Raw genomic sequence first — 27,990 nt, 5'->3', positions numbered from 1 at the left:
ACAATCTGAGCCACAACCTGAGTACAAATCTTCACAAAAAATACATACAGGCTTGTGCAGAAAGGCAAGAAACAAATGACCAACTCCAAAAAGAGTCACTCTAATCAACACACCTTGACATTCAATTGCGTAATCATCACTGAATACCCAACTGTCCTCTTTGTGGTTTGGGGATACCATTGACCAGAAATTGAATTGGACTCATCGTATAAATACGATGGCTACGTGAGCAGGTCACATGCTCAGATTACTGTCCCCTAGTCTGGATAAGTGAAGCTCCAACAACACTCAAGAAGCTTGACACCATCCAGGACAAAGCAGCCCACTTGATTTATACCTCATCCACAAACATTCAGTCACTCCGCCACTGATGCTCAGCAGCAGCAGTGTGTGCCATCTATAAGATGTGCTGAAAAAATTCACCAAACATTTTTACATAGTTTTCCAAACCAATGACCATTTCCATCGAGAAGGACAAGGGCAGCAGATACCTGGGAATGCTGCCACCTGCAAAGTTTCCCTAAAAATCACTACTTACCATCTAGATTTGGAAATGTGTAATTGTTACTTCAATGTCTTTGGGTCATAATCCTGGAATTCCTTCCCTGAAGACATTGTAAGTCTATCTACAACACATGGACTGCAGCAGTTCCAGAAGGCAGCTCATCACCACCTTCTCAAGGGCAACTAGGGACAGATAATAAATGCTGGCCAACTAGCAATATCCACATCCCCGAGTCAATAAAAAAGCACTGATGGTGTGGTAATTAATTAGGTTATATTTGTCCCCTTTGTGCACAGGAAGTAACTGGGCAATTTTCCACATTGCTGAGCAGATGCCAATGTTAAACATATACTGACACAACTTGATTAGGAACCAGATAATTCTGGAACACAAGCCTTCAGTACTATTGTCAGAACATTGTTAGGACTTTTATGTTTCTAGCATCTGCTACCTTCTGTCATTTCTGAATATTGTGTGGAGTAAACCAAATTGACTGATAACTGGTATTTGCATTTGAGCATTTCTAGAGAAAGTTAAAATTTTTCTTCTGGTTGAATGTTATTGCAAATACCTCAGGGTTGTATTTGTACTGATATACTGGGCTCCCTCATCATTACAGTTGGGAATATATGTGGAGCCTCCTGTGCCTATTATTTATATAACTGCCTACCACCATTCATGGCTGGCTATGGCAGGATTGCAGGGCTTAGAATTTTTTTTAAAGAAAATTTATTTTTGGTACATTAGCTAGGCTAGTAGTTATATCCCATGCCTAGCTATCCAGGGAAATTAGTGGTAAGCTGTCTCCTTGAACTTTTACAGTCTTTGGGGCAGAGAGGTACTCTCAGTACTGTTAGGAACAGAGTTTCGCTATTTTTACTCCGTGACGGCAAAGGAGCAGCAATAGTTCCAAAACAGGAAGGAGAGCTTGCAGGTGATGACGTTCCAATGTACCTGCTGCCGTTGCCCGTCCTGATGCTACTCTGCTTCTTGTTTGTTAAGCAATCTTCTTTTAACGCTAATATCTCTTAATTGCTGCCTTTGAAATGGCATCTTGTGAAATGCTTTCTGGAAATCTAATTACAACACATGCAAGAGATCTCCATGATCCACATTGTCTGTTATTTCCTCAAGGAGCTCCAATAAATTAGGCATATGTTTCCTTTCTCACAAAATCAAATTGATTCTGCCTAATTGCATTGGAACTTCCAAAGTACCCCACACTAACTTTTCTAATGATACATTATATTGTTTCCCTGATGAAAGTTGTTAAGCTAATTGGACTGCAGATTCCTGCCGTCTTTTACTGTATTCCTTGAATGTCGGAGACATTGGCTACTGAGATAACTGCACAGAGGCTGGTATGAAATCACCTTCACCCTTTATTTACATGTTCACAGTGCATGGGTTCTGAACAGCCACTAGAAACAGGAGACTCTGAATCTCCTATTTTGACCTGTCAGTCAGGGCTATCTGGCCCAGGTTAACAACCCAAATCAAGGATCTCTTAGTCAATGAGATCCACCTGGCCCTCGTTCCATCAGTGTATCCCTCCCCTTTAAGTCCAGAGTTGTAAGCCTGCTCTTTTTCTTGAAGTTTCTCATGGAATGTTTTCACCCCAGTTCTTCTGACTCTGACTTATACATGGGCGATGTGGACCAGACAGTAGCACTGGGAAGACCTTGCCGAATCATAGAATTGTTTCCAGGTCAACATATAAGGTGGCTTTGGCTCCTTTGATAGTCTTTAAACCTTCCTGAAAATCTGCTGAGTATTTAATTAGGACTTCACTCAGGCAGCTATTTTCTAATCAAAACATTTAATGCCAAATCAAGGTGAATCTTTCTCAATGAACTCCATACCATTAGGCTTGGGCCTGAGCCTTTTGCTACAATCAGTGGTAACTGCATCAACTGCTTCTTATAGGAGACCAGAACCCTTAATGGTTCCCTAAGGTATATTCTCAGTCTGGCCGAGGTCTTGGCAAGCTTACAGGTTAGAGTCCAGAGCAAATTTTGTCAAAGATTGATACGACAACCACTGCTGCACTGGACCTCCATGAGAACCGGGTGACCATTCAACCAAACATTTATTTTGATTGGTTCTGATTTGGATGTTGCTAAGCAATTTAAACTGTTCCAAATAATATGTAGGTGGATGTCCCAGGGTGTGCACTCTTCTGGATAATGCCTATGAGTTCTCTTACTTATGTCAGGCCTCACCAGACATTTTTGCTATCTTGAGTCCGCATTCTGGCAGCAACTATAATGGCTTGCTGGCGCAGATTCTGAAGAACATTTTAGCTATTTAGTCGAGGCTCTGCTTTGTTTTGAGGTTTTGCTGTGGGCTGACCAACAGTCCCTCTGCTCAGGATATGCCCTGCGTGAGGCTCTGCGATTGCGCACACTCAAGTGGGCTTCCCCAAGCTGAACTGGACAGGTGAGGGTGTCCACTTCAATTGGGATACCCTGTATCTCCCATGCTCCATTGGCTACAATTTCTAATGACAAAACTAGTTAGAGTGCCTGTTTGAAGTCCAGTTGGGCTTTAGCGAGTAAACATTTTTGCATGGTTACATCACTAATCTCACATACCAAATGTTGTCTCAGCATCTTTTTCAGGATTAACCCAAAAGTACATGCCTCTGCCATGGCAGAGACCGAGCAGAGAACAAGGTAGGATTGATAGGTTAAACTGCATTTATTTCAATGCAAGGGGTCTAACAGGGAAGGCTGATTAACTCAGGGCATGCAGGATGACTAAAGAAATAGAGGGTGATTTGGTTAAGAAAAAGAAGGAAGCATAGGTAAAGTATAGGCAGGATAGATCGAATGAATTCTTGGAAGAGTATAAAGGAAGTAGAGGTATACTTGAGAGGGAAATCAAGAGGGCAAAAAGGGGACATGAGATAGCTTTGACAAATAGAATTAAAGAGAATCCAAAGGGTTTTTACAAATACATTAAGGATAAAAGGGTAACTAGGGAGAGAATAGGGCCCCTCAAAGATCAGCAAGGTAGCCTTTGTGTGGAGCCACAGGAGATGGGGAAGATACTAAACAAGTATTTTGCATCAGTGTTTACTATGGAAAAGGACATGGAAGATATAGACTGTAGGGAAGTAGTTAGTGACATCTTGCAAAATGTCCATATTACAGAGGAGGAAGTGCTGGATGTCTTGAAACACGTAAAGGTAGATAAATCCCCAGGACCTGATTAGGTGTACCCGAGAACTCTGTGGGAAGCGAGGAAAATGATTGCTGGGCCTCTTGCAGAGCTATTTGTATCATCGATTGTCATAGGTGAGGTGCTGGAAATTTGGAGGTTGGCTAACGTGGTGCCACTATTTACAAAAGCACAAACCAGGGAACTGTAGACCGGTGAGCCTGACGTCGGTGGTGGGCAAGTTGTTGGAGAGAATGCTGAGGGACAGGATATACATGTATTTGGAAAGGCGAGGACTAATTAGGGATAGTCCACATGGTTTTGTGCGTGGGAAATCATGTCTCACAAACTCGATTGAGTTTTTTGAAGAAGTAACAGAGGATTGATGAGGGCAGAGCAGTAGATATGGTCTATATGTCTTCAATAAGGCAATTGACAAGGTTCCCTATGGAAGACAGTTTATCAAGGTTAGATCTCATGGAATACAGAGAAAACTAGCCATTTTGATACAGAACTGGCTCAAAGGTAGAAGACAGAGGGTGGTGTTAGAGGGTTGTTTTTCAGATTGGTGGCTTGTGACCAATGAAGTGCCAGAAGGATCACTGCTGGGTCCACTATTTTTCGTCATTTGTATTAAGGATTTGGATGTGAACTTAAGAAATATAGTTAGTAAGTTTGCAAATGACACCAAATTTGGAGGTGTAGTGGACAGTGAAGAAGATAACCTCAGATTACAACGGGATCTTGATCAGATGAGCCAATGGGCTGAGGAGTAGCAGATGAAGTTTAATTTAGATAAATGCGAGGTGCTGCATTTTGGGAAAGCAAATCTTAGCAGGACTTATACACTTAATGGTAAGATCCTAGGGTGTGTTGCTGAACAAAGAGACCTTGGAGTACAGGTTCATAGCTCCTTGAAAGTGGAGTCGCAGGTAGATAGGATTATGAAGGCGGCATTTGGTATGTTTTCCTTTATTGGTCAGAATATTGAGTACAGGAGTTGGGAGGTCATGTTGTGGCTGTGCAGGACATTGGTTAGGCCACTTTTGGAATATTGCGTGCAATTCTGGTCTCCTTCCTATCGGAAAGATGTGAAACTTGAAAGGGTTCAGAAAAGATTTACAAGGATGTTAGGAGAAGGTGAGGACTATAGATGCTGGAGATCAGAGTCACAAGAGTGTAGTGGTGGAAAAGCACAGCAGGTCAGTCAGCATCTGAGGAGCAGGAGAATCGACATTTTGGGAATAAGCCTGATGAAGGGTTTATGTCCGAAACATCTATTCTCTTGCTCCTCAGATGCTGCCTAACCTGCTGTGTTTTTCCAGTAGTACACTTAACAAGGATGTTGCCAGGGTTGGAGGATTTGAGGAGGGAGAGGTTGAATGGGCTGAGCCTGTTTTCCCCGGAGTATTGGAGGCTATGGGGTGACTTTATAGAGATTTATAAAACCATGAGGGGCATGGATAGGGTAAATAGACAAAGTCTTTTCCCTGGGGTGAGGGGAGTCTAGACCTCGAGGACATAGGTTTAGGGTGAGAGGGGAAAGCTATAAACGAGACCTAAACAGCAACTTTTTCACACAGAAATTGGTACGTGTATGGAATGAGCTGCTAGAGGAAGTGGTGGGGGCAAGTACAATTGTAATATTTAAAAGGCATCTGGATGGGTATATGAATAGGAAGGGTTTGGAGGGATATGGGCTGGGTGCTGGCAGGTGGGACTAGATTCGGTTGGGATATTGAGGTGCAACCAGGTGTATAGCTGAGGTTTCTGCAGTTGATGCAGGTTATATGGATTTCAACATTGCTTTGACAAGGTCCCACATGGGACATTAATAAGGAAGTTAATAACACATGAGATCCAAGGTAACTTAGCAAATTGGATCCAAAATTAGCTGAGTGGCTGGAGATAGAGGGTGGTGGGAGAAGGTTGTTTAAAAGGCCCGTACCCAGTGACACACAATAGAATCAGTTCTAGGCCCCTTAATGTTTGCAATCTATATAAACTATATAGAAGAAAATTTGGAAGCATGTTAAGTAATTTTTCTGATAATGCAGGGATTGATCAGGTGGTACACAATAAGGAAGAAGGTCTTAGGTTACTGGAGGCTACTTTAAGCGCTGTTTCTAAAGTGCAATTTTTCTATAATATGTGGTTGCACAAGAATGCAACCATCGTGTTATAGAAGAACTACTTGCACTCAATAAATGGCAGAATACTAGGAAGCTCACAGGTTCAGGGGGATCTTGGGGTGCTTACCCATAATCCCTGGAGATTGCAGGGCAGGCAAATATGGTAGTTAAGTAAAAAATGAGGTCTGCAGATGCTGGAGATCACAGCTGCAAATGTGTTGCTGGTCAAAGCACAGCAGGTTAGGCAGCATCTCAGGAATAGAGAATTCGACGTTTCGAACATAAGCCCTTCATCAGGAATAAGGTTATTCCTCGTATTATTCCTGATGAAGGGCTTATGCTCGAAACGTCGAATTCTCTATTCCTGAGATGCTGCCTAACCTGCTGTGCTTTGACCAGCAACACATTTGCAAATATGGTAGTTAAGGCAGCTGATGGAACACTTGTCTTGCTCAGTTGTGGCATAGATTATTAAAAACAGGGAAGTTATATTGGAGTCATATAGGACTTTAGTTAGGCCACAGCTACAGAACTGTTTGCAGTTCTGGCCCTGCACCACAGGAAGAACATGATTGCACTGGAAGAGGTGTAGAGGAGATTTACGAGGATATTGCTCAGCATGGAGCATGAAGAAAGGATAGATAAGCTCAGAAACAAAAACAAAATAGCTGGAGAAACTCAGCGGGTTTGGCCACATCTATGGAGAGAAAACACAGTCAATGTTTTGGGTTTAGTGACCCTGAATAAGCTTGAGTTGTTCTGTTTACAGCAGAGAAGGCCGGGAAGTAACCTGATTAAGATGTATAAGATTATCTGGAGCATGGACAGGATGGATCAAATGCAGCTGTTTCAGTCATTTGAAAGGTCAAAAAGGGGGCACATTTTTGAACTGAAAGGGAGGAGATTTAGAAGGGATTTGAGGATAAATATTTTTCACTCAGAGGGGTTTGGAATGTACTGCCTGGGAGGGTAATTGAGGTGGAAAACCTCACAGCCTATAAAAGGTACTGGGAGGAGCACCTTAAGTGTCACTTGTCCGAGGCCAGACATAAATTAAAAATTTGGTTCCCAGCCTCTGTAATTTCCACCCTCAACTGCCACAGTCACCTGGGGTGCAACTCATTTGACCTTACCACTCATTCCATTTTTAAGCCCATCAAATCCTCTGATCCCTATGCCAAACCGCTCCAGAACTTCATAGCCCCTCTTCCTGAATTCTGTACCTATATTCTTCTCCAAAATGAAGATAGATGTGAAGTAGTTGTTTAACATGTGATTAATGTCTTCCAGCTCCACATCCGATTTTCCTTTTGGTCCCTCATGTGCCTGACACTTTTCCTAGTTATCTTCTTCCCCTTGATATGCTTGTGAAATAATCTTACACACCAGTGTTTTCTTACGCCCCCTTTGCTCTCCCAATTGCTTTCTTAAGTTTATCCTTGCACTTTATATAGTCCACAAGGGCCTGCATTGATTTGCTCCCTTTGTACTAATTGAAAGCTTCTCTTTTCCTTCCTACATCAATAGGTTGTTTGCTTTTCCATTTTGGTACTGAGATGTAAAGCTGTTTCTCTTGATGCTGAGAGCTGAGGCTTTTCCAGTCCTTTAATAATCTGACCTTAGTAATCTTCAGAATTCTCAGCAAACATTCTGGGTCTGTCAGTTTTCACAAACTGAGAAAAACTATCACCTAACTGCTCTGAACCATCTCCTTTTCTGGGAGAAACTATCCTTGTATATGACCTAAGTCTGTTCCTCTTCAAACTGAATAAAAAACTTGCCCACCTCTGGGATTTCTAAACTAAAATGAATAATTTATTATATACTAAATCCAAAGCCAGCTAACACATTCCAATGTTTTATCTTTCCTTCCTAAAGCCCCAGGATATGAGACATTCCATGAAATTTCCAGAACACCTACTGATATGTGCTCTCTCACACATACTGGTTCAAAACCGTGGTAATGAAAAGACTGATGTAGCTATTTGATAAAACTATTTGTACAAAGAGGTCAACACCTATATGCCACCAGTTTAAAATCCAAACTTTGCTAAACATATGAGACACCTTTCATCAGAGTTTGGCCATTATTAGTATGAAGATGAGATAGATTGTTAGCCCTTAATTTTCCTGAGTGTCCAACTGTTGTTGATATCTCAGTTTGATCTTTATTATATCTTTGTCTCAGGTATACAAATAATGTTTTGGTGGTACAAAACTTAACCATTGCTAAAAGGGGACAAGATGTCAAAAGATCTATCATGAGATCTGCCTTAATTATATCTGCCATTTAATGTGCAATCATGTTTTCGACCATAGTTTGACTCTTAATTCGTGTTTATCAATGTTAGATCTGGAGGTTAGAGAGAAAAAAGTGTTGGTTATTGGTTTACTGAAATATAATGAAATGTCTCTTGTTTGTTTCAAACAGTAATATATTTTGCCCTTTATTCTCTTAATAAGTAACTGAGATTTCATCTTCTTTAATCAAAAATTTACTGGTCTTTAACCAGATTGTATCCAGTTTTGGGAAGCTGGTCTGAGATCATACAAACAGATTAATTAGGAGCAGAGTAGGTCATTTGGCCTCTCAAACCAACCAAACAGATACATGGTTGATCTGTTCATGTTCAAACTCCATGTTCCAATCGACACCTAACAACCGTTGATTACCTTGGCTAACAAGAATCTACTTCCACCTTAAAAAGTCTTCAAAGACCCTTCTTCCACTGCCTTCTAAGGCAAGGTGTTCCAAAGCCCCACAACCCTCTGAGGGAGAAATCAATCTCCTCATCTCTGCCATATAAGAGCAAACCCTAATTTTAAAACAGTGGCGCTTGATGCTGAACTTGCCTACAAGAGTACGTGTCTTAGTTATTTCCACCTTGTCAAGATTGTTCGGGTTCTTATATACTTGAGTCAAGTCACCTCTCACTGTCATAAACTGCAATGAAAACAAACCCAGTCTTTCCAACCATTACTCAAAAGACAACTATTCATTTCAGGTGTTAATCTAGGAAACCTCATATGAACCATCTCCAATATATTTATACATCTTTAATTATTCAGATTTTTATAATTTTGAAAACAATACCCCGCATTTACATAACACTTATAAATCAATCTACTTTACAGGAATGCTATCATGGAAAATTTGACACTGAGCAATGTGCAACAATGTGAGGCGAAAAGCTTGACAAGGAGGCATGTTTTAAGATGTCTTAAAGCAAGGAAGATAATTAGAAAATTGGAGAGATTCAGAGATGAAGTTCCAGAGTTTACATTCTTGGAAATGGAAGACACAGCTGGCAAATAGTACAGTGATTAAAATGGGTAATGGTAAAGCAGCCAGTTTTTGACAGTATTAGCCGTGCCTTCCACCTATGTTTTTACCTTTGAATTTGATAACTTCCTTTATTCCTTTAGTTATCCATTGTCGATCATCCATTTTCCTACAGTCTTCCCTTTTCACTGGTATATATTTTTCTGAGTACTGTGAAAAATTGCTTTGATAGTCCTCCACTGTTCCTTAATTGTCCCAACATATAGTCTTTCCTGCCACTGTATCTTAGCCAACTCCTTCCTCATCCCAGAGGGATGGCAGAGCAGTAAACATTGTCTATACAGAATTCAGTAAACGTTCAACAAGATTCCGCATAGTAGACTGGCTGGAAAGTTAGGTCACATGGGATTCAGAGAGCTAGCCAATTGGATACACAATTCACTTGAAGGTAGGAGACAGAGCGTGGTCATGGAAGGATGTTTTTCAGACTGGAAGCCAGTGACGAGTAGTGTGCCACAAGCATCAATGCTATATCCACTGCTTTTTATCATTTTGTATAAATGATTTGGAAGTGAATATAGGAAATATGGTTAGAAAACTTGAGATTACACCAAAATAGGTGTTGTCGTGGGCAGTGAAGAAGATTATCTCAGAACATAATGGAACCTTGACCAGATGGATCAATGGGCGAGGAGTGGCCAAGGTTTAATTTAGATAAATGTGAGCTGTTGCATTTTGGTAAGGCAAACCAGGACAGGATTTATACAGTAAATGGTAAGGTCCTGTGTAGTGTTGCTGAACTTTGGGTGCAGGTGCATAGTTCCTTGAAAGTGGAATCGCAATTAGGCAGGATGTGAAAGTAGTGTTTGCACACTTGCCTTTGTTGATCATAACATTGAGCATAGGAGTGGGTTGTCATATTGTGGCTGTATAGGACATTGGTGAGGCAGTTTTGGAATACTGTGTGCAAATGTGGTCACCTTTCTGTGGAAGGATGTTGTTGAATTTGAGAGGGTGCAGAAAGAATTTACAAGGATATTGCCGGGACAGGACGGTTTGAGCTATCGAGAGAAGCTGAATAGGCTGTGGCATTTGGAGCATTGGAGACTGAGACGTAACTTTCTAGAGGTTTGTATAATCATGAGCGGCGTGGATAGAATGAATAGTCAAGGTATTTTTCCTAGGGTGTGAGAGTCCATAACTAGAGGGCATCAGTTTAAGGTGACAGAGGAAAGACTTAAAAGGGATCTGAGAGTTTACTTTTTCATGCAGAGGGTATTGTGTGTCTGGATCAAGCTGCCAGAGGAAGTAGGGGAGGCAAATACAATTACATGTAAACGACATCTGAATACGGTGTAAGAATAGGAAGGTTTAGAGGGATATGGGCCAAATGCTGGCAAATGAGATTAGGTCAAATTGGGATGTCTGATCGGCGCAGATAAGTTAGACTGAAGGGTCTGTTTACGTGTTGTATGACTCTGACTCCCCAGTGTTTATTTGAGGAAATTGTTGCTCACCCAATATTAGATGTTGAATAAATAGCCAGACAAGTTAGAGACAGAGGAGGGTTCAAAAGAGGTGGAGAGGAGGAAAACTGAGGTCTTGTGGCACAGTGCAACACATCCCTACCTCTGACGTAGAAGCTCCACATTGAAATCTCACTACAGGACTTAATGGCTAAGGAAAATGCATTCATAATTCAGTCAAAAAGATTGAGTAGCAATCTATAAACCCTTTCAACATATGCTAATGGCAGGATGTAAGAATCATAGAAATTCCTGATCAACCATATGATAGAAAGTAAGTTGAGTCTTTATCATCACTATTCATAGGTCCAGAAACACAGCATACATATAATTATGCACTTTGCTACCTTTAGGTTGGGAGCAGGGAGTGGGATTGCTTGGCCCAAGTGATTTGACAGCTGCAGTGTATCATGCTGGTGCCAACATCTAGCATTTGATCACCATTGAAGCTGGGGCGTGTTTAGGATGTGCCTGTTTGCATGGTAGGTATTGTGTTGTTGTGAATCAGACCTGCCTTTTATTCAGCAAACTGAACAACAAAGGGATGTAATGGGTATCGTCAGCAAGTGAAATCTGATACCTTGATATCAGATAATGCCATTGACGACTAACATACAATTCAGAAATCAGAGATAATGGAGTAGCAGTGAAAAGAGAAGTCTTATATGGTGAATCTCTGTCTAAATAAATAGTAATGAACCCAAAATGTCCCATTGAACTGTTCAACAGTGGAGAATTGTTTGGAGCAGAATTTTGTGGTCATTTGTGTCCAAACTGCAGACAAATAGAGAAGAATGACTAGTGATATTTCAATTCAATTTTGTCACAATCAATTAGAATACCATAAATCATGTTTTTTGAGCTGGTTCGGTACTGTGAAAATCTGATTGGAGAGATTCAACAAAGAACTTCCAGTAAGTGTGCCTTGGAATTTGGAGGAGAGAAGTTCAAGACGGTCAGTAGTTTTCAAGGACAGAAGAGTCTTTGATTACTTTTGCAGGCAAAAGGTGATGATGACAAATTTGAAAATGAGTTAGTCAGTTGGTGAAGGATGGAATACTGAATTTATTGACTTGTAAGCTTTTATTTACAGCAGCATACATTGTTCCAATACCCAAAGTCATTCTTTCAGCTTTCTTTTGTGTATATATTTGAGCACAGACGTTCTCAATGAATACCCATCATCCAATTACAACAAATGACCAGTTGATGTAGAGTTAACAAGACAGTCAGTTGTCAAAGAGACCATGGAAGTCAGAAAGACAAGGTTAGGTGATTAACAGTTTAGTCAGGACAGGGTCTAGACAATCATAGAGATGTATTGCATGGAAACAAACCCTTCAGTCCAATTCGTCCATGCTGACTAGATATCCTAAATTAATCTAGTCCCATTTGCCAGGACTTGGCCCAAATCCCTCTAAAACCTTTTTACTGATGTACCCCATTCAAATGAGTTGTAAATGTCGCAGTTGTACCAGCTTCCACCATGGCAGCTCATTCCATAAACACACCACCCTTTGCATGAAAATGCTACTCCATAGGTCCCTTTTAAGTCTTACCCCTCTCACCCCAACCTATGCTGTTTAGTTCTGACTTCCCCAACCCAGAAAAAAGACCTTGTCTATGCAATTTGGAAAGACAAATCATGACAGGACCTTTACACTTAATTGTAAGGTTATGGGGAGTGTTGCTAAACAAAGAAACCTTTGAGTACAGGTTCATTATTCCTTGACAAGTGGAGTATCTGGTAGATAAGATAGTGAAGAGGTCATTTAGTATGCTTGTCTTTATTGGTCAGAGCATTGAGTACAGGGATTGGGAGGTCATATTGCAGCTGTACAGGAAATTGGATAGTCCACTTTTGGAATACAGTGTTCAATTCTGATCTCCCTCCTACAGGAAGAATGTTGTGAAACTTGAAAGGGTTTAGAAAAGATTGACAAGGATGTTGTCAGGATTGGAATGTTTGTGTTATAGGGAGAGGAAGAGATGGTTCTCATCAATAGCATGATTTCAGAGAAAGCATAAAAGGAAATAGCAGAGAAGCTACAAAAAGGTACAAAGCCAGTCTTTATTGTTGATGTTGCTCAGGAATATTATTAGGTTGGTTAATAGTGGAGTAGAGAAGCAGCTGTATGTTACATTTGCCTTTTTGGATGATCTTTGAGTAGTGCGGCATTTACCTGACACTGTTTTAGGTAGCCTACCCAGATGTGGCTATGAATGGTTGAACCAGTTGCTTATCAAAGATTTTCAGTCTGTCTCTTGGATTTAAGGGAATGATGGTGAAAGTTATGATACAGAGAGTGATTATAATGGGAGGAATTCATAGTACCAGTGTCGATGGGGCATCAAAAATGGTAGAGTCGGTGTGTGATTTTAGCACATCAACAGCTGCAGAAGTACCATAATAAATTAAAAGACAAAGATTAAATAGTTGAGAATTTGAGATTGCAAAGTTAAATTACCTAAGGTTTATTTTCCAGGTTCAGGCATGCCATGTCTAATTTCTGCTAGGCAACTGAGAAATTTGATTAAACTCTCTTACATGCAGAAGGAAAGTAACTGATACAGTCCTATTCTTTATGTGACTTGGGAATTTAATGAAATACTAAATGATAACATTTATAAAATTAAAATAACAAAATCTATGAGATATTGAAATAATAAAATACCTATAATGAGTGAATTGATTTGTAATTTTAATTCGACTGTACCCTTCCTTTTCAATATCCAGTCCACGACTTCACTGTAAACAGTTGAATTTATTTGTTTATTTCTGTTAGTCCATAATTGTCACATATTTTTAACCTGATTACTTAGTCTGTACATGAACGTTTCAGGGTAAGTCATGATATAGTTGGATTTTGAGGTTATAAAATAAAAATCATTTCAATGAAGTAGGTTTGAGAAGGGTGAAGGAAATTTTGTTAACAGAGAAATATAAAGAATTGGTCAGACACAGTCCTGTCAGTAAGGGCAGCGAGGCTGCAGGGGGTGCTCAGATTAAAGGATTGACTCTGTAGGATAAGTTATAAGTAGGGAGAGATTTAAAGCAGAATTCAGAAAATAGAGAACAGCAAACGTTCAAATGGAGATTGAAATCACCAAGGATGAGAAGCTGCTCACTGCAGAGATAGAGGGAAGTAAATAGGGAGTTGTTTATTTTTTGCAGGGTGTGGGGAAGTTGGCAATAAACAGGAATTTTAAGTGAAGGGGAACAAAATGAGATGCTCAGAAAATAAATTAGAAGACTATGAGAAAATAACAAGGGATTCAGAGGATAGGGCTACATTACTGTCACAATGGCTTGATCAAGACAAGTCGTAAAAGGTATAACCAGGTAGGGAAGTTTCAGTAAGAAGAAAAGTATCATCGCACTTCAGCCAGTTCTTCATTGAGGCTGTAATGTCAATAAGATTGTACACAATAAAATTAGGATGGATAGGTCTTTTTAAACATGCAAAACAAAAAGTGAATGTATATTCTAGTGGAAGCTGTGTAGTAGCAGCCAGAACAGAGTCAAAATTGGAACTGGTGAGAGGGATGGATAAGAGATTGGTGAGCTTAGCACCAGGCAGCCTGGAAGGGGGAAGAGAATAGAAAAAAGCAGTTGAAGTTAGCTGTTGTTTAGAAGGAGGTGATAAATATCATATTTGGACCTTTCTGAGCATGCCAAGGAAGATATAAAGGAAAGCTGTACAGATATTTAAGAAGGTGCCAGGATGGGATAGTGATAGGAGAGCAGTGAAGACGTATATGAAGAGTAAGTGCTAATGAGAATGGGTGACAAGAGGACAAGGATAGTTTTAATAAATAATGGAAAAGACATGAGGTACCTCTAACTTACTGAAGCTCTTCTTCTTCTTCCCTTTCATTCACATTTGAATGGAAGCACAAGTTAATATAAATCATACTTGTGTGTTTTATAGTATCTTAATTTGAGTTGACCAATAAACCAGTCTCAACCAAAGTAAAAGGAATTATTATTATGTTAGGAAAGTGTTAACTAATTGCTCACACTTGGTGAATGCTGATTTAATTTAAGAAACTAAAGAAATGAAGATGGTATAATTTAATGTGTCATGAATATTCAGTAATGCTGTAAAAATGTCCTCTTGAATACTTGCATATGTTGTGGTCAAACTGACCTGTACATACAAGTCCTAAATATGTTTTGTTTAATATGAATTGTAAATAAAGTAGTTAGCTGTCTTATTACTACTACTATGGTATTACTCTAATGTAGAATTTCTTCTGTAGAGTACCTCACTTTCTCTCCAATTTGGTTGAACTTGCAGTAGTGGAGTTGGAGTTCTATTTCACATCATTATAGGAAATAAGCAAGTAAAACATCCATTCTGAAAATATTTATGACTGATGTGAAACTGTATTGGAAAAAAAATGATGCCTTCTTTTTTTAGAGCCACAAATGAAGAAAATGAAGTATCCAATCTCTTCATGTTTTGCGATGAGGTAAGTGTTATTATAATAAAATTTCAAAGTAGATTTTAAAATGAATACAAATGTAATAACTGGATATACTATTTGTTAGGGATGTGAAGATGGCCTTCTTCATGATGCAAGGGAAAAGATGTCACATCCAGATAGAGGTTTTGCAACAATCCACACACGGTAAATGATGTTTCTGTATTGTTTCGAAACACAAATTATTAAATCAAGTTTAAGAACAGTAACTTGCATTCATAAAGTACAATTTAATGTGACAAATTCCCAAAGCGTTTTACAAATGTACACAAGGAAAATTGTAAAGAGACGAGATTCAAAGAGTGATGGAATGTTTGATTAAAAGTGGGGAAATTTCATCTGTTAGGGAATGCTCCTGGTCATTGTTGCTTGACCAAGACGGAGATGATGGATGAATAGAACTTGTTATGAGACAGAATACAAGCAGCTGCATTTGGGGTTGAAGATAGGAAACCAATGAAGATAAGGGTTGAACTAGTAATAAATAGAAACAACAAAAGCTGGACAACATTCTGGAAGTGAAAGTAAATATTCTTGTCAATAGATGCAAGGTGGGATTTCAAGTTTAGTTGAGGACAGAAGAGGCCAATAACCTTATAAACAATTTGGTTAGGTGTGAAGAATTAGTGGAGAGCTGTATGAAATTAGAGGTAAGGGAACAAAATTTGTAGTGTGGCGCAGAACATATATTTTCAGTAACCTGATACTAAAACTGAAGGAAATTGTAATTTGTCTAAGATTTGATTTTGGAGTAGTGGTCTGATGGAGATATGAAGGATCAAGAGAGTGTTGGCAGATCTGAAGTGGTGAAAAGATAGAGCTAGATATTATCAACATGTAGATGAAGGCTATTACAATGCTCATGATCAGTGATGCCCAATGGACAACATGTAGTTAAGGAGAGCTCATAAAGATCCTTCAAAGAGATGGTGTAGGGTAAGGAAAGAGGATGGAAAGGCTGAATTTAAATGATCAGTATGATTGGAAGAATAGAACCAAGAGGCTAGACAGGAGAGAAAAACTCTGAATGAGATTGCTGCTGTGAACAGTTCATAAGTGTCCATCCTTTCAGAAATACTAATGCATCATGATTACAGTTATATGTATATAACTTATGTTGCCTAGGGGTTTTAATGCTTTAATAAAAAGACTGAAATTTAAAAATAATAATAGTTCAGGATAAGTAGTATAGAAATAGGACTCAAATGACTTAAAGAAGAAAAGGAATCTCAAAATAGCATGTAGTGAGTGGTACCTTTGAGATATTGTTGAGATTATGTCTGAAGCTTAGAACTCAGAACATGAAATTTACTACTTAGCAATGTTTAGAAATGGATGTTGAAAATAACATGTGACCATCATAGGTGAGTTAACTTTCAAGAAGTTTATAATTGAGTGAGAAGATGAACAAGAAATTCAGCACAGCTAAGAATTAAGAATGAAGATGTGTAGTTTTACTTGAATAAAGTGTTCATGTGTGCTCTAAAAATTAAGATAAGCACTGTCAGCATTTTAAATGAAGATTGGCCTTCGTAGACATAGTAATTATTGATACACCAGTGAGTCCTTATTATTGTATTATGTTTTCTTTTGCTTATCTCCTAAGTAAATGACTCCTCGGCTAAGGTATGGTTCCCAAAGCAATGATTCCCCATTGATACTGCCCCAGGTATCTATTCTTCATAAGTGATGTTAGATTGTAAATGGTTGGAAGCAGTTATACTATGGGGACTTTTCTGTTGAATCCAGTCTAACTTTTAATTGATGTACAAATATATATTTCCTGCAGACATCTCTGAAATATGGTCAAGTTCAGAAATCCAGGTTGATTGTTCTTCCATCCTAATCCACAGATGGGGTGATCAGTTTTAATGGCTTAATGCTATCCAAAATTCTGACCAACTAATTAAGTAAAGAATCATTATTAAATGTGGTATTTTCATGTCTTGTATCATTAACTTATTGTAACGAGCTGAATCACTCAAACATTTTTTATATTTTATGTACAAACATTTTAGGGGAAGAATTATTGCTAATATTAGGAGATTAATAATTAATATACTTATGTGACATTTTGATCCTGCTACTTTAATACCATATATAAGAAATTAATAAAATGTCTTGAAATAACATCACTTTAAAGGAAGCATTCCTCTGGTATTCTCACTGTTGGAACTATTCCCATACAGTCTTATATGGTAAAAGTTTTACTCACAATCACTATTTCCGTATAGTCTTATATGGCAACATTATATCACCACTGACACCATGAATGATGACTGGAATGCCTAATATTGTAAACTGGATTATACAGAGTCCAAATTTTCACCTTAAGCTATATAAGCAAAACAATTAGAAGAGAGCTGCTGAACTTGAATGTGATCTGACTTTGACAACTTCTGAGAAGTTACAGTCCTACAGCTCGAGCAAAAACAATGTTCCGTGTTTCACTGCATTTGAAGTTGCTCTTTGTACATATCTACAAGCAATATACCTAAATTCCATCACACCTCATTGTGTATTCTATTAAATAATAATGTATAAATATAACATTAAAAATCTCACAACACCAGGTTATATTTGGAAGCACTAGCTTTCAGAGCGCTGCTCCTTCATCGGGTAGCTGTGGAGCAGGACCTGCTTCAAGGAGAATAAATCCAATCTATCTAAACTTCTCTTGTATTTAAAATCCTTCATTCCTGATATCATTCTAGTAAATCTCTTTTGAACTCTTTCCAAGACTTTAATGTCCATCCTTAAGGTGCCCAAAACTGAAAATAATACTGCAAATGTGGTTTAATTATTAATTTGAAGAGGTGTACAATCACTTCCTTGCTTTCATACTCTGTGCCTCTATTTCTAAACCCAAGGACCCAATAAACTTGCTTAACAACTATTTCATCTTGCCTAGCCACTTTCAGAGAATCGTGCATGTGAACGCCAAGATCCCTCTGCTTCTGAACTCTCCTCAAAATTGTACCATTTGGTTGTGATATTAAGCAATTTGATCAAATAACTATTATACAGATAAATAATAGCAGTCATAAAGGCCAGGATCCAATTAAGCTACTTGGTTAAGTATTGAAGCATAATTTCAACATATTTTAGACAATATAATGCAAATTGGAACAAGAAACAGTAAATGTACATACAATGTAGGGGTGTCCATTTGTAAAGGTGGGGACAAAAATGAATTTAGTTAACAATTACAAAATCAACATGAAAAGGTAATCAAAAATGCTAACCAAAAACCAGGCTGCACCTAGATGACATTTGATTGTGGAATTGAAGTTGGTGGTTTATTTTTGGCAATGAACTAAGTTAAAAAATGAAGGCTACGCTGCTAACTGTCAACATTCATGGTTTCATTAAATTGTGCGCCACATTTGCCAGTCTAGCAGTAGATATAGTGGTTTTCTGAACAATATTTCTATAGTAAAATGTAGGGATTTAAAGATCTTCATTGGTTTTGATTAACTCTTACTTGGTGTGTATTTAGGAGGTAAAGGAGCAGTTACCATGGAAAGATATTTAATTGGGGAAAAGGAAATTATGATGCTATCAGACAGGAGTTGGGAAGTACAGATTGGGAGCAATTGTTCCACAGAAAGGGCACAACAGACATATGAAAGTTATTTAAGGAGTAGTTGTTGCAAGTCATGCACAAATTTGTTCCTATGAGAAAGGCAAGAAGGGGAAAGATTAAGGAGCCTTGGATGACCAGAAGGAGCCACAGAAAATGGGGGAGATACTAAATGAATATTTTGCATCAGTATTTACTATGGAAAAGGAATGGAAGATATAGACTGCAGGGAAATATATGGTGACATCTTGCAAAATGTCCAGATTACAGAGGAGGAAGTGCTGGGTGTCTTGAAATGGTTAAAGGTGGATAAATCCCCAGGACCTGATCAGGTGTACCGAGAACTCTGTGGGAAGCTAGAGAAGTGATTGCTGGGCCTCTTGCTGAGATATTTGTATCATCGATAGTCACAGGTGAGGTGCCGGAGGACTGGAGATTGGCAAACGTGGTACCACTGTTTAAAAAGGGCGGTAAAGACAAGCCAGGGAACTATAGACCGGTGAGCCTGACCTCAGTGGAGGGCAAGTTGTTGGAGGGAATCCCGAGGGACAGGATGTACATGTATTTGGAAAGGCAAGGACTGATTTGGGATAGTCAACATGGCTTTATGCGTGGGAAATTATGTCTCACAAACTTGATTGAGTTTTTTGAAGAAGTAACAAAGAAGATTGATGAGGGCAGAGCAGTAGATGTGATCTATATGGACCTCAGTAAGGCGATCGACAAGGTTCCCCATGGGAGACTGATTAGCAAGGTTAGATCTCATGGAATTAAGGGAGAACTAACCATTTGGATACAGAACTGGCTCAAAGGTAGAAGACAGAGGGTGGTGGTAAAGGGTTTTTCAGATGGAGGCCTGTAACCAGTGGAGTGCCACAAGGATCAGGGCTGGGTCCTCTACTTTTTGTCATTTACATAAATGATTTGGATGTGAGCATAAGAGATACAGTTAGTAAATTTGCAGATGACACCAAAATTGGAGGTGTGGTGGACAGTGAAGAGGGTTACCTCAGATTACAACAGGTTCTGGACCAGATGGGCCAATGGGCTGAGAAGTGGCAGATGGAGTTTAAATCAGATAACTGCAAGGTGCTGCATTTTGGGAAAGCAAATCTTAGCAGGACTTATACACTTAATGGTAAGGTCCTAGGGAGTTTGCCGAACAAAGAGACTTTAGAGTGCAGGTTCATAGCTCCTTGAAAGTGGAGTCACATTTAGATAGGATAGTGAAGAAGGCGTTTGGTATGCTTTCCTTTATTGGTCAGAGTGTTGAGTACAGGAGTTGGGAGGTCATATTGTGACTGTACAGGACATTGGTTAGGCCACTGTTGGAATATTGCATGCAGTTCTGGTCTCCTTCCTATCAGAAAGATGTTGTGAAACTTGAAAGGGTTCAGAAAAAGATTTACAAGGATGTTGCCAGGGTTGGAGAATTTGAGCTACAGTGAGATGCTGAACAGGCTGGGGCTTTTTTCCCTGGAGAGTTGGAGGCTGAGGGGTGACCTTATAGAGGTTTACAAAATTATGAGGGGCATGGATAGGATAAATAGACAAAGTCTTTTCCCTGGGATCGGGGAGTCCAGAACGAGAGGACATAGGTTTAGCGTGAGAGGGGAAAGATGTAAAAGAGACCTAAGGGGCAACTTCTCCACACAGAGGGTGGTATGTGTATGGAAGGAGCTGCCAGAGGATGTGGTGGAGGCTGGTACAATTGCAACATTTAAAAGGCTTTTGGATGGGTATATGATTAGATTAGATTAGATTAGATTACTTAGTGTGGAAACAGGCCATTCGGCCCAACAAGTTCACACCGACCCGCCGAAGCGCAACCCACCCATACCCCTACATTTACCCCTTACCTAACACTACAGGCAATTTAGCATGGCCAATTCACCTGACCCGCACATCTTTGGATTGTGGGAGGAAACCGGAGCACCCGGAGGAAACCCTCGCAGACACGGGGAGAACGTGCAAACTCCACACAGTCAGTCGCCTAAATCGGGAATTGAACCCGGGTCTCAGGCGCTGTGAGACAGCAGTGCTAACCACTGTGCCACCGTGCCTCCCCTGAATAGGAAGGGTTTGGAGGGATATGGGCCAGGTGCTGGCAGGTGGGATTAGATTGGGTTGGGATATCTGGTTGACGTGGACAGGGTGGACCGAAGGGTCTGTTTCCATGCTGTACATCTCTATAACTCTAACAGAGCAGCTTCTCGTCAAAAGGAAGAAGGCAGCTTACGTAGGTGGAGGAAGCAAGGATCTAGCACAGCTTTAGAGGATTACAGGCTTCCTAGAAGGGAGCTCAGAAATGGACTGAGGAGAGTTGGGAGGGGACATGAAAATGGTTTGGCAGGAAGGACTAGGGAGAACCCAAAGGCATTTTACTCATATGTGTAGAATAAGACAATGATCAGGGAGAAGATAGGGCCGGTCAGGAATAGCGTAGGGAAATTGTGCTTGGAGCCTGAGCAGATTGGGGAAGCCTCTAAATGAGTTTTTTGCTTCGATTTTCACAAGGAAAGGGACCTTGTTGTGAATGAGAACTTTGAGGAGCTGGGAAATGGGCTTGCACAGATCAAGATCAAAGAAATTGACATGCTGGAAATTTTGGCAATTAAATTGCTAAGTCTCCAGTGTCAGACCAGATTTATCCTAGGTTGCACCGGGAAATGAGAAAGGAGGTTGCTAAGCTGCTGGCGAAGATCTTTGCTTCCTCACTCTCCATGGGAGTCGTACCGGAGGATTGGAGGTGGGAGGTGAATGTTGTTCCCCTTTTCAAGATGGGGAATAAGGAATCCCTGGCATTTACAGACCAGTCATTCTTGTATCTGTGGTCTGCAAGGTTTTGGGAAGAATTCTGAGGGATAGGATTTATGACTATTTAGAAAAGCATAGCGTGACTAAAGACAGTCAGCATGGCTTTGCGAGGGTCTGGTCATGCCTCACAGGAAGTGACGAGACAGATTGACGAAGGTCGAGCAGTGGATGTGGTGTATATGGACTTCAGCAAGGCATTTGATAGATTCTCCATGGTCAGCTCATTCATAAAGTCAGGAGGTATAGGATACAGGGAGATTTGGCTGTCTGCATTTAGAATTGGTTGGTTGACAGAAGGCAGAGAGTGGTTGTAGATGGAAAGTATTCATCCCACAGGGCTTTGCTCTTTGTAGTTTTTATAAATGTCTTGGATGAGGATGTTGAGGGGTGGATTAGTAAATTTTTCAATGATACAAAGGTTAAAGGTACCATTGATAGTATCGAGGGCTATTGCAGGCTGCAGCGTGACATAACCAGAATGCAGAGCTGGGTTGAGAAATGGCAGATTTGAGTTCAACCAGGATAAATGCGAAATGATGCATTTTAGAAGGTCGAACTTGACAGCTGAATATAGAATTAAAGACAGTATTCCTGGCAGTGCGGAGGAACAGTGGGACCTTGGTGTTCAAATGCATAGATCCCTCAAAGTTGCTACCCAAGCGGATAGGGTTGAAGAAAGGTTATGGTGTTTTGGTTTTCATTAACAGGGGGTTCGAGTTTAAGAGCTGTGAGGTTTTGCTGCAGCTCCACAAAACCCTGGTGAGACCACATTCGGATTATTGTGTCCAGTACTGGTCGCCCTATTATAGGAAAGATTCGGAGGCTATGGAGAAGGTGCGAAGAAGGTTTACCAGGATGCTACCTGGACTAGAACGCTTGTCTTATGACGAGAGGTTGACAGAGAGAGACGGAGGAAGAGAGGTGACCTGATTGAGGCATACAACTTAGTGAAAGATATGGATAGAGTCGAAAGCCAGAGATTTTTCCCCAAGGCAGAATTGACTGGCATGAGGGGGTCATAGTTTAAAGTGTTAGGAAGAAGGTATAGAGGAGACATTAGAGGTAGGTCCTTTATACAGAGTTGTGAATGCATGGAATGCGTTGCCAACAGTGCTGGTGGAAACAGAGTCATTAGGGACATTTAAGTGACTGCTGGACATGCACATGGACAGTAGTGAATTGAGGGGTGCGTAGGTTAGGTTATTTTAGATTAGGAATAATACTCAGCACAAGATTGTGGGCCGATGGGCCTGTTCTGTGCTGTATTTTTCTATGTTCTAAAGGAGAGGATGGCAGTTCTGTTAGGAAACATGCAGCCTCTGGAATGGATCCATCCTGTGATACAGATTAATTTGATTTGCTGTGTCTTATGCTTGGAGATGCCACAATGGATGGAAAATGAATTTCCTAGTCTTGATTCTTACCCTGGAGAAGAAAAACTTTTAAACCATTCCTCTGGCACTTGTAACATCATCCATCTCACACTATTACCATTTCCAGGGCAGGAGTAGGCAGTTGCAACTTGAGACAGTGGATGAGAAGATAACAACAGAACTGGATTTGGCAAAGGGGATGGCATATAGGATTTGAAGTTGGAAGATAAACTTGCAGAGTTAGAAGTGGGAAATCGGCAGCTTTGGGGATTGATATAAGATAGAGACAGTGAATTAAGAATGAGAAAATGGGGCTTGTACTGGGAAATAAGGAGACCAGAGACTGGAGAGTACATGGAATTAGAGCATGGAGGAAAGACTTGTTGAGGCAAGAGTTTACCACCTCCCTTTACTTCAAAATAGCATTAATTAGGTCTCCATCATTAAAATAGATGTCCCAATGCTAGGTGCATGTACGGGCCCATTATCTGTGCAATGATAAATTGGAATAAGGTGGATGAGGCAACTTAAAATGGAGCTTATTGTAGTTTAATGGCTTTAGATGACACCCAGATGTATAATGGATATCTAAAGATTCTGTTGTTAACACTTTTGGGACATACATTTTTTTCTAGCACTACAATATTACCTTTATACGATGCACAATGCGTCCTCTTTTCTTTCCTTCACTACCTTTCCTTAACCTATCCACAAATATTTAGGACCCAGTCCTACCCAGTCTCTGTTGTTGCCATGATATCAAATTCCCCTGTGCTACTTGCACTTGCACCTAACTCAGTGTTCTTATTTACAATACAGTGTTCATGTTCATGTCCAGTAAAAATAAATAGGCCTTATTGCTTTTCCTCCTACTCTGACCCCACTGCATACATTGCTATTTCTCAATCCTTTGCGACCTATCTCTTCCAATTCTTTGTTTTCCTTCTCAAGTGTTTTCCTTCCTCATCTAAATTAGCATAATCCTTCTTCAGTAACTTGTTTCAGATCTCCAGCATCTGCAGTTCTTTGTTTTATTTTGAGTAGATACTGGGCACGAGTGACCTGCAGCCAGTATAAAGTGACAAGGGTTTTGTAGGTTCCAGCTCACCAGAGGGCGCTGTTACACGTGTATCCTGTGGCAAATGAATCTGATAAGCATTTTGATGAGCTGCCGACAGAAGAAGACTGATCTTCTTAAATAATGAAATCCACAAGCTTTAGCAAACTTGAAAGAAATCCTGCAAGCAATGTAAAGGAATACAGAGGAGACACACACAAACCTAAGAGAGAGGCAAAGAATGTGATACGTTGCAGCAAGAGTTAGTATGCTCCCAAGTCCTCTGATTTGCTCATGATGTTTTTGTGAAGGCAGTGAAGAGGACAAAGGTGTTCTGTTTTCAAAAAAACTTTGCAAAGCCAGTGGCTGTGGTGATCAGAAGTCAAGTCCTGAAGGCCTGGATTCAACTCTACAGCCAAGTTCAGTTGGCTTACAAGCAATAAATGTACTTCCAAATGTACTGTAAGCCTCGCACACTGTTCAATGTGCCGTACACGTATTACTCACCTATCGATAAATGCCGTTAATCACCACTCGTGTAATATTCCTGTGCTGAGCCACAAGTTTCACACCAAGGTTTTACACAGCATTTATCCTTTCCACTGTGGAAGTGGTGGATATTTTATTCACACATTGGTAAATCTAACCATTAAACAGTGTGACTAATCCTGCTTCCATTGTCGCACAAACAGAATGGCAGGGTGCTGTGGTGGAAGCTCTGTATTGCAAGAGTGGCTGGCTTCCATGATGTTCAGACCTCCCTTTTGCAAACAACTTCTTGCTACCAGAAATAATAATGGTTTGTATCATCAATAGTTGTTGTTAATGCCCATTTTTCAGTTGATGTGTCTTTGCATGGCTTCTGTACGTTTTATTATTGGCTACATTTTCCTCTTTTTCAGTCCAAAAGAAAAGCAAGAATGCACGAGGCGAAGCCTTAAGCACAAACCTCTTCATACTAAGTTATTTGAAGAACTGTCAAAAGGTCAATTTCCTTTTGACTGGAGCAAGAGAAATGGTGGGGCACTTGGAAGTAAAGGTAATTGGAACTTTATAAACATTTGAAGATTCGGTTATGTTTTCTTTATCTTGATTTCCTGTATATTTGTGCATCACACTTTAATGCTAATAGCACCATTTGATTCTTAAGAAGGTCCCTACCTGCTATTTGTGGAGCCTCATCTAGAGTTTGAATTGTCATTTTAATATTATGCTAGCTGATAGCATAGTAGGTTGGAAGAAAGGTATCTTTTTTTATAAGATTTTAACCCTTGCTCTTTTTTCTTCCTCATTTGGGGGTTGTGGGGACAGTAATTTATTTAGATGTTACCGAGTCTTTGATTCTAATAATAATCCTGTTTGCACCACTGGACAACCATTAGCTTCTTTCTTTCCAAGAAGGTTGGAAGAGTCAGCTTGGAAGCTGAAATGTCTTTATTGGCGATGAATGTTGCTGTATTTCTCTATTTAAATTTTTGGTATCGTAGAAAATTGGAGCAAGGAGAATGAAATTGGTCTATTCCCCTACAAGCTGTGCTTAATATTATTAAAGACTTGAAAAAATCAATAACGAAATGCTATTAATGAATATTAATAAGGTGGCTTAAACTTAAAATAAATAATTCAAGCCTAAAAGGCCCAGTTAGAAACATTGGTTATTGAATATGGCATACATTACCAGACATGACTGAGTTAATCAAAACATTTGAACTGTCTGGCTAAACACTAATAGGCAGGCTTACTTAAGATTTCAGGGAATTAGTAGGAGAATGGGATGTAAGTAGCTAACTCCTTCAGAGTTACCACTGGGCTGCATGGCCATTTTCTTTGCTGAAATCTCCATCATTCTTATGCTGACAAGATGGTGAAGCTAACTGTATCCTCAATTGGAAGATCCCAACTTTTATAATTAATCCAACATTTTCCCTTGCATGAAGTTGCTATATCATTTATAATTAAATAAAAACAGTAACAATTATTTCAACAACAAATGTTGGGACATTGTATTGAGAGGTTTTTCAGTGCAAAACTCTTCTTTTTGAGCAATAGTGGGCATGGTATTCTCGTGTGTTTAATTTCCCAATTCCCAAAGACTTTAACCTCAAACTCGCTGATGTGCCATTCATGGGGGAAACTATTGCTGGGACTGTTCCCTCCCTGAAGTGGCATGGACAGTTGAGAAAGTTTGACAAGGATGAAATCATCAAAAGCTCAATGTTGAGAAAAGTTCATTGATTTTCCCCGTTGGCTTTAAATGGCAAGTTCAAAGTCTCATTATTGAGTGGCGATTACCCTATTTCTAAGCATTTACATCTCATCATTGGTCCAACTTGCCTGATTTCTATGTCAGTTCCAGTTCTCCTCCTGAGGAATTAAATGGCACAAATTCTTTAAATCAGAATGGGTTCCTGGTGGCTGCAACTCGCCAATTTCTTGACCTAGCATTCATCCAACTCTGTCGTCACTACTGTGTCCCTGCATGCTCCATGTACATGTTCTTCATCCATGCAAGGTAACATTGGAAAACCACTAGCATTACTACATCATGATGCCAGTCCAACTCAAACATCAATTAAGTCCTTAAAGACTTGACTTTGTAGGTTAGGAATACTAGACTTCCATGCTTCTGCCACACGTTTCTTGTACGTCCAAACAGGATGCACCTTATGGGTTCTTAGTATGTAGGATCTTCACTGCGCAATACGAGAGGCAGCTTCTCACAATACAGTGCAGGCACAGGTCCTTCAGCCCACCAAGCCTGCATCAACACATGATGCCTTTCTGAAACTGCAGATTTTTTTGCCTCTACGCGGTCTGTATCCGTCTATTCCTTGCCTGCTCATGTATCTGTCAAGATGCCTCATAAGTCTTGCTATTGTATCTGCTTCTATCACCACCTTTAGCAGCACATTCCAAACACTTACCATCCTGTGTGTAAAAAAAAAGCTTGCCTTTCACATCTCCTTTAAACATTCCACCTTTTACCTTGTACTTATGCTTCTTAGTAATTGACATTTCTACCCTGGGGAGAAAAAAAGTCTGACTCTCATAATTTTGTAAATGGTCTATCAGGTTGCCCCCTCAACCTCTGATGTTCAGTTGAAAATAAATCAATCTCTCCTCCAATCCAAGACTCTCAAAAACCGGGCAACATCTTGGTAAACATTTTCTGTACCCTCTCCAAAGCCTCCACATCCTTCTGGTAGCATGATGACCAGAACTGTACAGAAGGTTTCGTAGTTTGGGAGGGTGAGCTGGTTGAGAGTCATTGAGTGGACATGTCCTTTGCAACACCAAGAGCTATCAGCTATAAGCCTTGGTGATATATGTCTACAGTAGCAGAGCTAGACTGAGTTTTGGCCCTATCGGAGAGCAAATGGTGGCATTTTCTGTTGTATAATGCACAATATGATTGACCTTCCTGAACTTTGACGGTCGACACTGGTTTACATGGACACCCAGGTTTTATTTCACTTTCCTCTTTTCCAATCTATCACTATTCACATAATAATGTACCTGTTTTTGTTACCAAAGTGGACAACGTCACATGTATGAAAATTATATTTCATCTGCCATGAAATTGCCCACTAAATTTATTCAAATCACACTGAAGCATATCTATATCCTCCTCAGAGTTCACCCTCCCATCCAACTTTGTGTCATCTACAGATTTGGAGATATTACATTTTAGTTTCCTCATCTAAATTATTAATATATTGTGAATTGTTGGGGTCCAAGCAATGAGCTCTGTGGTGTCCCACTAATCGCTGTTTGTATAGAACTTAGAACCGTACAGCACCAGAATGGGACCTTCGGTCTACGATATTGCGCTAAACGTGATGCCACATTAAACTAATCCCTTCTGCCTACCCTTGGTCCATATCTCTCATTCCTTGGATATTCATGTGTTTATCAGATAGCCCCTATTATTTCTGCCTCCACTGCCACCACCTCTGGCAGCACGTTCCAGATGCCTACCATCCTGTGAAAAAAAACTTAGCCCCCACACCTCTTTTGAACTTTCTCCCCTCACCTTAAATGCATTATTAGACATTCAATTCTGG

The 27,990-nt window shown here is 39.9% G+C and overlaps 1 protein-coding gene across 1 annotated transcript in view; it reads left to right on the top strand.

Annotated features, from left to right (window-relative positions):
* si:ch211-171b20.3 (uncharacterized) overlaps positions 1–27,990 on the top strand; it is a 149,904-nt gene that overhangs the window by 58,298 nt on the left and 63,616 nt on the right. Inside the window, exons 3-5 of the mRNA XM_060824127.1 lie at positions 15,033–15,084; positions 15,164–15,243; positions 24,829–24,965. Coding sequence (XP_060680110.1) covers positions 15,033–15,084; positions 15,164–15,243; positions 24,829–24,965 — 269 coding nt within the window. The remainder of the gene's footprint in view (positions 1–15,032; positions 15,085–15,163; positions 15,244–24,828; positions 24,966–27,990) is intronic.

Source organism: Hemiscyllium ocellatum, chromosome 4 (assembly GCF_020745735.1).
Source record: "Hemiscyllium ocellatum isolate sHemOce1 chromosome 4, sHemOce1.pat.X.cur, whole genome shotgun sequence".
NCBI lineage: Eukaryota > Metazoa > Chordata > Chondrichthyes > Orectolobiformes > Hemiscylliidae > Hemiscyllium > Hemiscyllium ocellatum.
This window is presented reverse-complemented; position numbering and strand designations above follow the sequence as displayed.